At 51.1% G+C, this 17,295-nt stretch overlaps 1 protein-coding gene across 1 annotated transcript in view; it reads right to left on the bottom strand.

Moving 5' to 3' along the window:
* Positions 1–1,526, bottom strand: part of arid1ab (AT-rich interactive domain 1Ab) — a 57,436-nt gene extending 55,910 nt beyond the window's left edge. The window contains exon 1 of the mRNA XM_066717678.1: positions 249–1,526. Within this exon, the coding sequence (XP_066573775.1) occupies positions 249–1,166 (918 nt within the window). The 5' untranslated portion in view covers positions 1,167–1,526. The remainder of the gene's footprint in view (positions 1–248) is intronic.
* Positions 1,527–17,295: the final 15,769 nt, after the last annotated feature.

Raw genomic sequence — 17,295 nt, 5'->3', positions numbered from 1 at the left:
AGCGCCCCCCGCCCGCCCCGCCGCCCGGGCCTCGCCGAGCCGGCCCGGGCTGGGGACACGGCCGGCCCCGGCCCGGGAGACGCGGTTCGAGGAGGTGGTGTGGGGGAACGGCGGAGAGGCAGCCATTTTAGAGAGTCGGAGAGAGAGAGGGAGAGACAATGGCAGGTCCGCGGCAATGTGCTCGTCTACACCATTACACACACACGGCGCCTCGCACGCCGGGCCGGCCGGGACGGGAAGGGGGTTACCTGGTTCCTGCTCAGGGGCTGCCCGGTGCTCCCCGGGCTCATGGGCGGCGGGTGGTGTGTTCTTTGTTGCCAGCCCTGGTGGCCCCCACCGTACTGGCTGCTGCTGCCCATGTCCGCTGGTCCCTTGTTCGCCCCTTCCTGGGCGCTGTAGTCGCTGGGCGGGTAGCTCTGGTAGCCCCGGGTGGAGCTGGGCGACGTGAGCAGCTGGTTGAGGGTCGGGGTGGAGGTGGGCTGCGGGTTTCCCATGGCATAGCGCTGGTTGTTGTAGGTGGCAGCCATCGCTGTAGTTCCTCCCGCGGGCTGCTGCTGCTTGGCTGGCTGCCCCCCGGCCGCCGGAGGCTGGCTGTTTCGCGGGGAGTTCATGGCGTAGCCCTGGCCGGTGTAGGCAGTCCGGTTGGGGAAGGGGCTGTAGTTGTTGAACTGGTGGTTGGAGAAGCCGTGTTCGTGCGAGTTGGGCTGGTACGAGTCCATCATGCCGCCGGGCTGCGCGGCCGGCCCCGCTGCAGCTGCCATGCCAGGGCTTTGTTGTCCGCCATGTTGATGAAAAGGGGCCCGGCCGTAGTGCTGGCTGTAGCCGTAGGGAGGTGGGGGGAAGGCGGCGGGGTGGTGGTGTGCCATGCCGGGGTGGTTGTTCCCCTCGGGCGCCCCGGAATCATTCTGATTATTATTATTATTCACCCTGGACGGATTCCCGTTCCCGTTCTTCATCTCCGGATCCCCTCCTCCCCCTGCATTTCCAGCGTCGGCCCCGTCCTGCAGCTCCTTCTGCCCCGGGGAGCCGCTCTCCGATCCCGGCTCCTTATTTTCCTGCTGCTTCTCCCCCGGTACCGGCTCCTCCTGCGGGTCCCGGTCCGGTTTCTTCAGTTCGGAAGGCGGGCTGGTGTTGAGAGTGGCGGCGCTGGCGACCTGAGCGGCCATGATATCCCTCTCTCTCGCTCGCTCGCTCTCCCTCCTCCCTCCCCCTCTCTCTCTCTCTCTCTCTCTCTCTCTCGCTCTCTCTCTCGCTCTCTCTCTCTCTCTCTCGCTCTCAGCGTCAGTCACAATCAAACACTCAATCGCGTGCAATATAGATACCCGTCTCTAGCACAGTTCGCCCGCGTCCCGGCTCATGCCGCCCTGAGACGCCGGACCGAACCCGGTTCCGCTCCCGGTGCCGATGCTGCGGTTCTGGACGAGCGCGAGCGGAGCGGCGCGGCGCGGGGGGTCCGTCACAGCGCGAGAGTGAGCGCGAGGCGGCGGGCGCAGCAGCACGAGGCTCCGCGAGGCACGGCCATTTTACTGAGCGCGCGGCCGGGCGCAAAACGCGGAGCGGACGGGGGGGGGCGGAGCGGGAGGCAGGGTGGCACGGCGAGCCCCCCCACGCCCCGCGCCCCGCACAGCGCCCCGCACAGCGCCCCGCACTGACGGATGCGCCTGGGTTGAGAGGCCGCCTGATATATGTGCCCCCAATGTAACAATTGCAAAACCTCTTCAGCCTGTTTTTGGTTGTTTTTTTATGTTTGCTTCCATAACACATTTCAAGTAAAGTAATGCATTGATATCCTTTAAGAAAACACACACACACACATCTTGCCAGCACTGAAATGTGTGTCTGCTTGTGTGTGTGTGTGTGTGTGCGCGCGTGTTGTGGGGGGATGGGTTATAGAGCACAAACTGTGTTATAAGGCTTGTGAAGGGATAAAAAAACTGTCTAGAGAAGCAGATACTTTCAACACACTGACACTGCAAGGAGAATGGAAAGCAATTTAAAGAATAGTGCAAAAACACACACTTAACGAGGCCCAAATGTAGGTATGTGTGATTATAAGCGTGCATGTGTGTGTGTATGTGTGTATGTACACACATGCACTTACACACAGTGCATTTCATTTTGAAGTGGAGCAGAAAGTGAGGCAGTGACTGTGGATCGCTCTGTACGGTCTTTAATGTGTTGTGAGCGAAAGAAAGGCATGACTGTATCAACAGAGGACCTGATCTGTGCAGAGGAAGGCATGGAATTACACAGAGAGAGAGAGAGAGAGAGAGAGAGAGAGAGAGAGAGGAGGGGGTGGACTGAACCAGTCACAGAGCAGGAAGTGAAATAGAAAAAAAATACTGATAAAGAAGAGCTGCAGTTGTAGCTTTAACCCAGAATACTATTTCTTAAGAAAACAATGCATCGTTTTGAGACTGGGGCCTAGCTGCGAAGCCACCGAAAATATCCACGCTGGTTGGGACCCCAGCAACGGAGTGTAAATATAAAGAGAACAAGTCACCCTGTTCGTCCCTCCTCCCTCCCCACCCCCTCTCCCCATTCTCTCTCTCTCTCTCTCTGCCTGCCTAGCAGCTTCACCGGTTGCAAAAGCACCACAACTTTGCTTTGCGAGTGTGGGGGATGGGCAGCCGCGCAGCAGCGCCGCTTACAATGCAGGCTGCTGAGTGCCGGTGCCGGCCAACCTGACCTTGTCCAACATGCGGAAGGGGTTCCCCTCGGTCACAGTGCGCCGGGGCGGGGGGGTTGGGGTTGTGTGTGTGTGTGGGGGGGGTGTTGAGGTGTAAAAATCAATTGCTCGTTATTTGTGTTTTGGCTGAGGAAGACGGATCCTCCACAATCTGCAGTTAGGAGACGGGGGGGGGGGTGGAGGAAGCCAGCCACATGCATAAGCAAGTCTGGTCTTTATAGTAAGGGAGGTCCCCCCTTTATCTCTCTCTCTCTCTTTCTTCTCGTTCCCCTTCTTCCTCTCACTTTCTGCCCTGCACCCTGTTCCTCCGCACCTCGCTGTGTGCGTCTGAAGCCCTCTCTTTGGACACTCATGCAGTTGTCTCATGGCAGCCACGGTTTGCTCCTATTTTGTGTAATTTAATTTGGATGGAAAGCCAATGGGGGAGGGGAGGATCTGTCACATTCTTCCCAGTGTTTCTCTTCCTGCTGGTTCTCTCCGCTCTCCACAGAGCCCACCTTACCACCGGCGTCTCTCTCCCCCGCTTTAAACCATCACAAAACACACACACACACACACACGCGCGGAGCGCTATTAGATCATTTTTAATGTTGCCACTTGGTAACCAGTTATTATCAATTTAAATGCTCTGTTGATCAACCAGTAATTACACTCTAAACAACTGGTCAACGAGGAGAGAATGGCATGTGTGCGCTGTTTATTTACGGGTAGGTTTATTGTCCATAAACTGAAACCCAAGTGTCAGGAAGATTCCTAGTCTTTCCCAGACTGTGACTTTGAGGTACCCAGTATAACTCCCAAATGTTTACAGTGTGGGGGGTGGGGAGAGGAATATACACGCTAACTACATTATATATACAGACATACATTAATATTAAATTAAATATATACATTACACCGGTCTAAAGGCTGGACCATGCCGTGAAGCCTGAAGACCTTCCTCCAAATTGGGGGGTGCAAGAGTCTTTAAACCCACAGCCACTGTAGCTCTTGAACTCTGAAAGGTGACTCCTTGTCAAAACAGAAGAAAAATACCCCCACCCCCCTGCCTTTCTTCTAAAATAAATGTGTCAAAATCTTGGGTGAATAACCGCAAACAGGGCAAAGATCAGGGCGGCAGACAGAGGGCCCGTTCTGTGGAGAAGATCGGGTGTCAAGGAGGCTGAAGGTACGTAAAAGGGTGGGGGGGCAGGTGGAGAATCCACTGCTCGGGGGGTTCGACCGTCACAGCCGGGCCGCGTCACAGGACTGTGGAGTGAGTGTGTACAACATTGTTCTGTTCCACTTTCCAGCAGACGCGTTTGTTTTTTTAAATCTGACCATTAGAATGGGTATCTCACGTAAGAAAACAGAACAGGACAGATGACACTTCGCCGGCTGCTCTCCGTTGGTCCAGAGTCCCCACTCTGCCCATGAACAGCAGTCCCAGTGCAGCGCAGCGTCGCGCCTCCACACTCATCCCAGCTCCACACAGCGCGGTGGAGCAGTGCAGGTAAGAGCCCCCAGGGTCTCCATCGCATCCCGACTGGGCTTCCCGGCTGGGACAGACTGTTACACAACCTGAAGGGATCTCCCGCATCACACTGACGCAGAAGCGATTCTCTCGAAGGTAAGAAACACACAGCATTAAGAGAGCTAACTGACTGTATAAAAATAAAAACATTCACACATCCACACACACACATAAATAAACACAACAGGGAAACTATTAATTTCTGTTTGAAATTGTGTTTTATGCATCAATGTCTATACTAAAACAACTGCAAAAGTAAATGCACATAAACATTTACTAAATTATCTCAGCACTTTTCAAAACACACATCCTGCCGCACAAAACTCAACGTGGATTTGGGAAAGCGATGTCTTCAGCCTTTTTAAAGACAATTAATGATTATTTTAAACAACCCAAGGCTTTTATACCCTCCTAAAGGACCACGGGTGTCTATTTTTGAGATATATCAAGGTACATCTCTAAGATCTACCCATGATGTAATGACTGCACACGTATATGTACGCAGGACTCGTGTGCCCACCCTGACATGCCATCCATCGTGCTCAGTGTCTGCTCCCTCCAATTCCTGTCTCTGAACTCGTGAGGGATGCCTGGTCATGTGACGCGTCCTGCCTTTTGCCCTGTCGGCCGTGCCCTGCACAGGGTGAAGAACCCCAATCCGTCTCCTCACAATAGCGGTTAAAACATGTTTACCCAGTAGCCTCTGATCTCGGCCCTCGAGAAACTGACTATGATGTATGGCGCTCAGCCCGGCACTGGTATGGGGGCACCGCTGGCAGGATCCTCATGAACGCCAGCCAGGGGACAGAGACAGAGGCCAGAGACGCACACTGTTTATTTCCATCTCTTCTTCTTGTTCACGTGAAGGCAATCAGATGTGCCGTCCCCACCGTAACCGATCGGTAATGAGAGCCCGACGCGAACGGCAGTCCAGATATCACACAGACGGCAGGTAGGGCACGGGAAGACAAAGTGGGACGTATTTCAGCGTTGCACAAGCCTCTGAGTCTCAAGGGGATGATGTGCGACGCAGAATTGCTTCCCCTGTTCATATTTCCGTAAGCTTTTCACTCCATTTTCAATAACAGCTTCATCCAGAACAGGCGAACCAGATCCTAACCTGGCACAGGACGCAAAGGCAGAGGTACAAAAATGACTTTCCGGAACGGGTGTTCAGTGCAAGGAATCACAACACTGGCAGAAGGAGCACAACGTTCGAACTCGCACTTCTGACGAACACAAAGACACACGAAAGCTGTGAAAAATCTCAATAATTAAACATATTCTTAAGAGACCAGCCCAGATTTCGATTAGCTTTTATTACGCCGTATTACAGACAAACAGAGAAGAAAAGAGGAGGTGGGGGGGACAGCCATTCCATCTTGTTAGGTAATTCCGCAGGTTTCCTCGGGAGACTGTTTTGTTTTTGCAATCGTTTTTCAATCCTGTTTTTAATTTACTTGTTATTGCTGGAAAATAATAACGCCGTACATCACGGTGAGAGCAGGCCGTTCGCCGCGAGACGGGGGCCGTTCCAGAGACGAAGACGCAGCTGACAACGCAGCTCTCACTGACTGAAGGGACTGAGGAGTCTGTGGTGAAGTGCAGGAACCGACACAGCTACATCTGCCGCAATATGGGCCGCTGTCAGGCAGGGGTGCCGAATCTGCGCTTTCGATACAGCGTTCAAATCAGACAATCAATCAGATCGGATTCTGAGCGGAATAAAGAGGGACACGGGGCAGCATTGGACATGAATCAGCGCAGGCAGGTGGGGAAACACGTGCATCACAAGTGCTTTTCATTCCAGATTGGTAACCATTATGGATCAATGGGTGCAGTGTTCGGGACCGGTGTGGTTTCTTGTGTTTGTGTTCGGGGCGCTTTGGGTTGGACAGGAGAGACACTGGACACACCAGGGAACTGTCCAAACCACAACGTCCCGTCTCCCCTGACCCCTGCGCAAAGTCCACCCAGGTCTGATTAACTCCCATAATAATAATAATAATAATTGAGAATGTATGATTTCCTGCTGTTCAGGCCAGGGGTCACAAGGTCACGTCCGATTGCTTTCAGTTCATTCATGAAGCACCATTAATTGTAATTGATCTTATTAGGCAGGAGGAAAACACAGGTGTCACTCAGGATTGAGCTTTCAAGTCAGACCTGCCTCGGCTGCTGTCAATCACCTCTGACACCCTGAGCATCGGAGGGGCTGCAGGGACTCAGGACCCCCATATGGCACAGACCATGATTCCTTTGCTCCAGCGCAGGGCCTGGGCTCTGACCTAAATATGAAACAAACCATAAAAAATGTATGTATATATATATATATATATATAGAGAGAGAGAGAGAGATAATAAACTGCACTTTACATTTAAGCAAAACCTTTTTTTTAATTACTCAATGAGGAAAAAGGCTGCTTATGATTTACAACTGAAAAAACAACAACAAATAAACAACAAGCATCTTCTTTAATCTCTCTACTTGTAGCCGAACTACACAAAGTAGCAGCCAGCGTGCTGTAGTGGAGAAAAGTTTATTGATGACAGATCATTATTTTGGAACAGTTTTTTTTTTTTCCTCCTCGGACTGAGTCTGGGAATGGAGCCATTTAATTACGGAGACAGCCAGATAATGTGGCATGGAGTTTCCCAGGGAGAGTGGAACAGGGGCTCCGGATACAGGGATGCAGACACACCCCCACACTGGAGAGCGCAGACACACACACACACACACACTGCCGCTGGGTCTGCTCCAGCCAGAGCTCGAGTGGGAGTAGCATACACACTGAAGTGCGTTCAGGAAGGAAGTGGCCCTGGACAGACGCAGCTGGGGGTCCCCTGGTTCCCAGACGGACACTGACGGGGAAGGCGATGCTGCCTCGGCCCGGCCAGTCAAACACACATTGGCCCATAGGAGCTCCAAAACATATTCATATTAAAGAACAATTACTTACATTCAACACATCTCTGGCACGTGTGTGTGTGATTATTAAACAGTTCACCACTATATCTATTTTATTAGAACGGTTAAAGTCAGTTGAGAAATTAGACATCAGAAGACACCAGAAAGGGGAAATAAAAGACAAGGGACAGGGGGGAGGAGGTCCCTTTAAGGCCTCTGACACAGACACCCGATACCGGCCCTTGTGGGCGAGCGGTGCTGGTCAGCGCAGTGTAACACCACCCCGCCGTGCTGGTCTGAGTCGGTCATTAATTCTGTCCACTGCGCTGCCACTGAAGAACGAAACAAACAAACCTCCGTGAGATTCACAGGGTCACCTGACCAAAGCCGTGTACAACCAGGAGGCCTCTACTGACCTGCACATGTGCTCAGACACAAGACTCTACAGCGCAGTCATAATTACACTTAGTTTCGACTGTATTCAGTGTTTATTTAGTGTAAAGAGTCTAAAACAGTTAGTCTCTTTCCCTATATTCGTTAAATTTGTTCTCTATATATCATTATCTGTCTACCTCTATGAATGTAAGTATTAACAAACATTTAGACAGACCTGTACGTGTCTATACTGTAAACAAAGCCTCGCGGGACCGGCTGCGCAGCGCCTGGCTGTTGATTTGTTTCCCGCGCGCCGTGTGGTTGAAAAGGTTCACTCGGGTTAACAGACAGAGACGTATTTTAAGTAGCCGCAGATAAAGAGGGGGGTGCGCTTGGCCTCTGGCGTGTGGTCGAGTCATTTACATAGAAACTGTTTCTGCTATTCAAATATGATAAAGCCACCAATACACCAAGCCCCGTTAGTGGGCATGTCCAAAATACACAGAGAAGATCTTCTTCTGCTGTTGGTTGTACGCACTCCTACACAGGTGGTGCAGGAGGTGCCAACCAAAAATAAGGGTTTAATGGAAGATGTCTCATTTAGTGACCACTCTGTAATATGTAAATCAAAAGTCAATAGTTTATTCCCACTACAAAAACAGGAATCATAGAAGTATCATGTTTTGTGGAGATGGTGAGAACACACACGTGAGCCAAGGGAATCTCACCCGCACTTGAAACACGGACCAGCCTCTTACCTCTAAAAAGGAGCAGACGCACACCGGGAGCCGGGAGGAGGAGGGCTAATCTCTCCTGCCAGCAGCGCCAAAGCTTCCGGGTTGGCAGGCGTCTGGGGGCTGTAGTGGGCTGTAAATCCAGTGGGCATAAATCTGCCAGTGCCAGGTGGGCGTGGGGCAGGGTGGCGCTGCTCCTCCAGATAACCCCCCACCATAGCCTCCCTAGAGCCGGTTGAGCTTAACCCTTTAACTGCGCCCGCTGCCAGCGCCACCACCAGCCTTCTCACCGAGGGAGCAGGAAATAAGCACAAACAGGCTGATAGTGGGTTATTTTGTGTCACATTTATTAACCTTTTATCCCCAGTAATTCAGACAGATGCCCATCGACTTAGTTTGGTTCTGACTGGAGCATTCTGGGTAAAGTATTATCCTGAAGGGTAGGGCAGCAGAGTCTCTGTCCGCCGCTGGGGTTTAAACTCGTGACCTTCCAGTCCTAACCACACTCAACACGGCGGCCTCAACACTACGACGCCACCACAGCAAGGTGCATCAAGAGCAGTAGTGCGATTTCACAGAAACACAAACGCGACGTCACCGCCCAGCCACACGTACCTGAGGTGGTCTGTGGTGGGGAAGCGAGGCCTGTGCTACCGTCCACACCAGGAGCGAGATTTCAGGGCTTTGTCTTGAGTTGTCTGCTCTCGACTCTTACGATAGTCGCTCCTTGAAGCGCTTTTACAGTTTCCTGGCATTCGAAAGAGAAGCTCAGGTTTTGGAGAGATCCGGGGCCCGCTACTGTGACCCTCACACTCAGCTGGAACCGAGTGGCGATTCAAATGTGTGCAGAAACGTACAAATACGAAATAATAGTAACATGAAATCTCCCCTAGAAAAACAAGAGGAATCGTTTCCTTGTAAAAATACAAACAGCGTTAGTGGGAAAGGATGTGTTTCTAATTGACGTTTTCTACATTTAAGGCTGTGAGTGTGACACAACACAAAGATGTGAACCGCATGCTGTCCAGGTGTCGGGATCTGTGCAATTAGCGATCTCTAAAAACAAGGCGCTGTCACGATACCTGTAAGACAAGGCAGGTAACTCTCTACAGGTCCGCAAGTTCCTAAAGACCGCCCTCTCGAGAAAGCCAGAGATCAGATTTCTTTTAATTAAACTCTGGGTATGAATCATTGTCTTCTTTTTGGGGTTAGATCCTCATATTGCTTCATGGAACTGGAAGGCAGGTAAATGGCAGGAGGAGAATGAGGAAAGGATGAAGACCAGGGGTGTATTATAGTTATAACTCGGTGCAGCGTGCATATTAATTTCTCCGCCAGTGTGAGGAAAAGCCATTGGGTTTGAAAGGGGGTTGAAAAAGGCTGAGGAGCTTAAACATGGCATACAAAAAAACCTATTCAACAACGGCCTTACTGACTCAAGGATGAGTCTGTTTACTTCCCTTACAGAAACACTCATTACAAAAACACAACTGGGTTCGTTTGCTTGGCATTTTGTTTTTAAATTGCTACTTAGACATGATAAAGTGGAATATATGATTCCTCCGTCTCTCTCATTAAGAAGAGAGGTCCCCACCGTCTTTACCTGCTGTTTATTTAGCCTGCGAGTTACCCAGAGTGCCTCTCACTTTCTGATCTGTCTAATTGGAAACGGACAGACTTCCGCAGCTCCGGGAGCCGACACACACACACACACACACCAACTGTATTAGAGTTCGGGGAACAGTTATTGTTAAAATTAGGGATTTGTTTTTGGGGGTTGGGGGTGATTCAGGACCCCCCTCACTCACTCAAGAACATATGATCTTATTTTGACGGAAGCGATGTCTGGTTTCAGCTGCCAAGGGCTGCTGGCTGTGACTACTGTGGTGCATGAGTCTGGGAGAGAGAAGGGAAATTAATTGCACTAAACATGTGCTGAGAGCCACAGACTACCTGGGGATTACTGCAGGACCATAAGTGTTCCAGGGAGTGTTGGCTGGGAACTCCTCCAGTCTTTGGTATCAGTTCTGAACAATTCAATTACTCTCTGCTCACAATTAAGGCTCCGAGGTGAAGCTCCGGGGAGGAGATACTGGAGGGACTCCATGTCTACTGGTTACCATTTGTACTTCACTGGTGATCTTATCAAAAAGATGCGGTTTGCATGTGTTATAAAGCACTTTGTCCAGAGCCGACGGGGGAGCGTTGTCTCTCGGCTCAAGGTGCGCTGCTTGGAAGATAATTTGCAGTCTGAGAAGTAGTGAATCAATTAAGTTAACCAGCTAATCGGACCCATCCAGTAACACAGCCGCTTGGGTTGAGGTTCCACCCAGAGTCTCGATCACTTTGGCTACTCAGAGCCTTTCATTGAACTGTTTGCTTGGGAAGACCTTGACTGAAAACCAATTCCAGCTCTTAAAGAGGTCATTTGGGTCAGAAAATGGTGGTCAACCTGTAGGGAGCGCTGGGTTTCAAAACGACTGTTGTTTAGGACGTCTAGAACTAAACCAGTTGTGACCATTAATTAAGACTAACAATATTTATTACAGGAGTGTTGCAAAACTACAGTTACCACCTTCGGACGTGCATCGTATACTGCTAAACTGTAAGAAAGCAGCAGTTTATTCAATGAGACGAGGGTCGACTCATCTGAATTGTTTTTGCATCATGGCAACAACAGAACTGAAACAGAGGATTTGGGAAAGCAGGGAAGGAGAGCGGACACAAAAAAAGGCTCAAAACAAAGCTAAATCTGACAATATATCAGTTCAGGTCTCGATCATTTGAGGTGAATCGCAGTTGGCTCTGAACGCAAACCAGCCAACACTGGCATCCGCCGAAACCAGGCCAGGGACACCCTGATTTGGGACCTCGGGGGGCTTCAATGGGAGTCGGCGTCCGTAGGGAGGCCTGTCAGCAGGTCTGAGAGGCTTATGTGACATAACACACGGCACCCCCACGCCCCCTCCAGTCCCCTTTGTTCACAAGACCCCATTTACATCTGAAGCCATCAGGGGAAGCATGGACTATTGCTTTGACAGGCTCCAATTTGCTCTTATCTCGCGGTGCCAACGGCAAAGGAAAAACCTCCACGACGTTCCACATTAGGGCCGACCAGGAGCACAACGCCCTCTCGCAACCTCACCGTGATGCTGACGAAAACCTGTAGCCCCCCGCCACCAGGTGAGCCACTTCGTAGGACAAAGTGTGGGGGAGTCCTATCTGAACAAAGACGGTCAAACCTGAACAGAAGTGATGTCCACAATATAAACAAAGCCTGGGGGTTTTATTTTTTGCGTGGGACGTTTGGTCAGTGCACAGCATCACTCTTTGGGACTTCACACCGACACATCTATGACATCACTAAAACAAGAACAACCATCTCTATATGTTGTGGTGTTTTTATGTGGCAGAAACACACCGAAAGTCTTCAAATCCACAGCTCTTGACATCACCAATTAATACACTCTGAAGGGCCCTGTTTCCAGTACACGCATCAGGCCATAATTCATAGCGCAGCTCCATTTAATTATTTCAAAGCCGGGATCTGTCTCCTGCCGAAGCCTCCACACACTCCCCAGCACCTCGGCCACTTCTTGTGGGCATGTGCAGCTTTCTCTCTTTTGTTTTTCTCGTTCTTTTGAAATCTAGAGTGGATGCAAGTGCACAATCTATCCAGGAAGGGGAGATGAAGCAGAATACGCAAGGAGGGAATTTTTGAGCTGCACAGCTTGATCAAAACAGGAGTAACACAGAGAGAGAGCAAGAGAGAGAGCAAGAGAGAGAGAGAGAGAGAGAGGGAGAGAGATATAGAGAGGAGGGGAGGGGGGTACAGCTCTGACATTCATGACACACACAGGCAGCGCTACTATTTAGCAGCCAGGGGGGAGAGAAGGAAAAGCAGGTATGGAGATTTCCGGATGGAGCTCTCTCTCTCTCTCTCTCTCTCTCTCTCTCTCTCTCTCTCTCTCTCTCTCTCTCTCTCTCTCTCTCTCTCCACCGGCCTGGAATCGGAGCGAGTGAGAGAGCGAGGGGGTTATTGTCTTGGTATCTCTCAGCATACTTGTTCGATTCAATTGCCTTTTATTTATTTTTCCCTGGGACGTATTCATCTGAAGGTTAGGGGACAATTGCTCTGGCACCAGAAGAGGTTAGCGCGTTTGTAGCAGGGATGAAAGCTCCCCCCACCCCCCCCCGCCTTCCCTGAACAGGCACACTTCAGGAATGACCCCAAACACCCGCCCCCCCCAGGCTATGTGTTCCCACACCTCCCCACCAGCCCCACTGTGCGACGACTTTGCCGGACTGTGACGTTGCTTTGTCACGTCTCCGCGGGGGGGCTTGATTAAAGGACACTGAACTAATTCCACGTGCGTCTTTAACTGGATTTGATCCCGGGATAAAAGGTTTACAAGTGGAGAGGAGGCTCTGTTATTTCTGACAGGCTGTTTTGAAAGAGACCTTTTTTTTTCTGGTGGGTTGAAATGTTAAGAATAAGACACAAAGAAAAAACTTTACCAGGCAGATTTTCTTTTTACATTTTCAAAGCCCGGAGCTTTAAATCGTGCTCTGCTCTGTAGGTGTTGTCTTCGCAATGTTCCCAGGGATTGGATAGATTTGGGTTTGGGATGTGGAGTCAGCCCAGAGTTGGACTCGGAAGCGTTACATAAGCGAATGTTGGGTTGCGACCTATTTTGAATTTCAGAGTTTGGAGTGTTTCGCTTCCTCAACGCCCTGTGTGCAACGGTTCTCAATCGCATGGATCTGAGTGGAAATTGGGCTTCAAGGCATTCAAGACAGAAAACAGGAGACACTTCTTCACACAGAGAGGCGTCACAATCTGAACAAACTCCCCAGCGATGTGGCTGAAGAGACAATTTGGGAACATTCAGAAACAGACTGGATAGGATCCTTGATCACTCAGTTATTAATGGACACCAAACGAGCGCGATGGGGCGAATGGGCTCCTCTCGATTGTCTTATGGTCTTATGGGTGCTGTGCCGCCCTCCACCACACCGTTGAGTTCAAAGGTGAAGCCAGAAACACCAGCACAGAGAAACACAACTATAATCCACCAGTGTTAAAGAGAAGGCTGGATCATACTGGCTGGTGTCTCCCCACCGTCAGATGCATGTAACGCTGCAGTTAGAGGGCACACGACACTTGTGTACTTGTGTTCTGTCTCTGCTGTCGCTGCAGACTTTTCCCTTGTGAATCCGGGGCTGCTTTTGCTGGAACACAACATTTGCAACGCAACCAGCTTGGATCTCGCACTTGGAAAGGGGAATGGTGGCAAAATCCCGAACTGGTTTCTGTGCTGTGCCAGCAGAGGCGCCGCCCACTCCCTGGCCAAGCCCCGCGGCAAGACAAGCACAGTGCCAACGCACACCCGCGCTGTGCCAACTGTAGTGCCAAACCCAGGCAGGACGCACGGGAGCCGGCTGGTTCCTCGCCACGCTGCGGGCCACAGCATTCAGCACAAGCCTGGTCCTGTCCTTTTTATTAGTAGTATTAATAGTAATAACAATAATTATAATAATGATTCCTTGTGCGCACGTACCTAAGGGTCTCCAGGCGCTCTGTGTGTAGGAGGGGAGTCGATGCCAGGGAAGGTGGGGGGGCAGCCTGGCAGCCATACTGTGCCAGTGGAATTGAAGTCTTCTTAATTAAATGGAGTAATGACTCCCCGGTGAAATGCCCGCGGGGAGCGCCGGCCACGGGGGAGACGGCCGCTCTGGACCACGCCTCGGCTCACCGGCAGAGGGTATCCCAGAGGGCTGGACTGGCTCGGGGTTGAACTGAACTAAGCCTGAACCAGGGGGAATGCATACAAATACTTATAATACTCCTAATAATAGTAATGATAATGATTTATAGCGGTTCAGATATGTATTTTTTGGAAACCACAGTGATTTCATGCTGCTGTTGCTATAAAATAACGCACTGCAAACAATCTGGGATAAAGAGGAAGTGAAGACTCTTGCTAAGACAGATAAGTGCGTTGTGTGTGAAGTTTGTTCGCTCTTCTGCCCTCTTTCGTTCTCGTGTGTCTGGCCCATGGAGGGTAAGGGCCCCGTTCCTCTCCATCACCACCGCGAGGAGTGGGGCTCGGTGTTTAATTCAGGATCACAGCGAAGGACATGATTGTTCCTCTCCTTCACTCTCACATTCCACACCCAAAGACACTTGAGAGGTGGTTACAGAGAAGGAAAATGTTAGAATTACAGCCTCGTTTGTTATTTTCATACAAAGTAATTTATAGGCAGATTAATGAAGGGCTTGGGTGGGGGGTGGGGAATTAATAAATCAATGGGCTTGAACATATGACTGGTGCGGCCCACGCTGGGCACTATAATCACATGGACACTGTCCTTATTCAGGCTGAAATGTGGGGTCCTGTGGCGGTTGTGTCCAGACCATGTCCGGGACGTTGTTCTGAATGAGAGGCTGTTTGAGCACCAGACCACACACTGCCAGCGTGTTGTTGTTTTTTTGGTGGGGGGAAAAAAGAGAGAGATAGAGAGAGAGAGGAGGGCTCACAATGCCTGTATAAGGTACTTCTAGTGTGTGTGTGTGTGAGAGAGAGAGAGAGAGAGAGAGAGAGAGGGAGGGAAGAGGTCCAGCCAGCCTAGAAACACATGAGGCCAGTTATGCAGAAACACTGATTTAATGTTAGGCTTGGCTCTCTCTCTCTCCCTCTCTCTCCCTCTTGCCTTTCTTTTACAAGGAGAGACTGGGAAAACCTGGCCTGGTCCCCTGGAGGAGCTGGAGCGAACTGACAGCCCCATCCCCCCTGGAGATGGGGAAGAAACACAATGAGGTATCCCATCCGCGTGTGTAGGCCACCTTCGCACACAGCCTGGACAAAAACAAGCCAGAGCCACCCTGGACTGAGCAAAGTGGGCCCGGACACTGCGCTCCCCGTGCGATGGGTTTTAACCTATTTAGTGCCTTTGTCTTCGGTGAAATTAGATAATTAGATAAGTCCTCAGATAAAGCAGGAGGAATTTGCCTTTTTAAAGATGAACCCCCACCTCCCCATCTGTGGTCCAAATACAGTCACAGCGTGGGTGACCGGCCGTGGGGAGGAGAAATCAGCAGGAAGGACTGGACTCCAGATGAAGTTCTTCGTTCCCAACATGGATCTACTCTGAATTGGTGGGAGAAGGTCTGACCCGGCCGGAGAGAGGTACGAAGGGTCTTAATGAGAAACGCAGAGCTGGGTTCCCAAGCTGAGGGGGACCGGTCCGTGCCTGACGTCCTCCTTGTGTCTCAGTGTTGATTTCCCTGCTCTGTTTGCGTAGGTGTCCCGGAGATCAAGGTGTCCACAGCGGGGGACTTGTTTGTCAGCGAATGCTCTGCTGCAGTACAACGCAGATACCATTACACCCCGTTGGAGGGGGTGAGAGACGCAGGGAGGGGTGGGATTCAGAACTGGCAACTGGAACCAGACAAAAATTAATTCTGAAGCACTTTTCTTATTAGCTAACCTCTCAACAAGGAAATGACAAGTTTAACCATATTTGTGCCACACATTTCCACATACATAAGGAAATAACTACCGAAATACATTAATTTATGACTAAATATACGCATATCTACATACATACATGTATAAATAAATAAATAGGGGTGTACTTGTCCTGACAAAGTGCTGCTGCCTGACTTCATCGTCAGAGTAATTAGGCAAACCTAACAAGCAGCGCCGAGGCGCCAGCCAGCGAGCGGATTGAGTGCCCTGAAGCCGGACACAAAAAAGGGAGGTATATATAAATGCCTGGTGTGTTTCTGAGTCTTTGGCAGGCAGCTGGGGCTGGGGGGCTGAGCTGGGGGGTCCTCCATTCATCCTCAGTGCAGGAGCAGTACAATCTCATCTGGCACAGGCCCGGCACATCCTAGCAAAGCATCCCGGCCAACCTCAGCCAGCGCTCCCTGCCCGGGGGACGGCCTCGTGGCAGCCTGTGCCGGATGCCCACCGAACGATACCGGTGTCTTCTGATATAAACTCACTTCCACCGCGGGGGAGGAGGCAGCTGACAGCAACACAAACTCCAGCTCCGTGTGACTGAAGCCCTGAACTGGGTTTGAACCCAGGCCTGCTGAGCGGAAAGCCAGCGACAAGCTTGGGAGAATGGAAGGACACAATGTCTCGCTCCCCACAGGCCCTCGGCGGGGCACGCTGATTATATAAATGAAGGCTAAATAAATAAGAGAGGGAGAGAGACGGTCAACACGGGGGAAGGGGGAAAAAGAAAAAGGAAAAAATATATATATATATGGCCAGGCTTAAGTGGCCTTTAAGTGAATTCTCTTGCCTTGTGTTGCCGTTTCCTGTGAGCGCACAGGTAGAGACCCCACTAGAATAGCTTTTACCAGGCGCTTAATCTTAGCCACAATTACGATTAGTGACAGGCACACAAAGCCAGCCGCGGAGCTCGACAAGGCCCTGCTATTATGTAACCGCCAACAGCTGGGCTTTCAGAGCAAGGAGAACCTATTTCATGTGGCAGCACTTTGTGTGGAGAACAGCAACAACCCAAGGGAGGGGGGCCGGGGGGCTCCGCAGGCCAAACAAAACCAGCGGCTGCCCTGGTGCTGGCGCTCCCCCGGCCCCCCGAACGCGCCGATGTGCGGGGAATGCGACGCCCGCGAGGACGGAAAACCGGGCGTCGGGGAGAGCGGCTGTGTCGCTGACTGAAACACCGGGCCAGAGAGGTTTGGTCTCGTCCCGTTGCCGTCCAAAGAGGAGAGCTACCACCGGCACCGGGACCGCAGCTTCCCTCGGGTTAATGGCAGCACGGTGAGACTGTGGGGCGGGGTTTCCTACCCGTCTCGGAGGTAAGCTGCTCACCTATTGTCTTAATCCAGTGTGTCTGGGGAGAAGACTGGAGAGGACAGGGACCACCATCGCAGCAAATCTAGTTGTTGTGCTTGAGTGAGCTCCTAATCGTTGAGTGGCACATGGGTACGTAAGTCTGCAAAACAGAAATAAAGCCTCCAAAGAGTTTTTTGTAGTTGAGTTCCAGTTCCTATACAAGAGGCGTGACTGACGGGTCACACCGAGGCTCTCTAGCC

The sequence above is a fragment of the Amia ocellicauda genome, chromosome 11 (assembly GCF_036373705.1).
Source record: "Amia ocellicauda isolate fAmiCal2 chromosome 11, fAmiCal2.hap1, whole genome shotgun sequence".
In the NCBI taxonomy this organism is placed as follows: Eukaryota; Metazoa; Chordata; class Actinopteri; order Amiiformes; family Amiidae; genus Amia; species Amia ocellicauda.
Note: the sequence above shows the minus strand (reverse complement) of the source record. Positions and strands in the feature narration are given on the sequence as shown.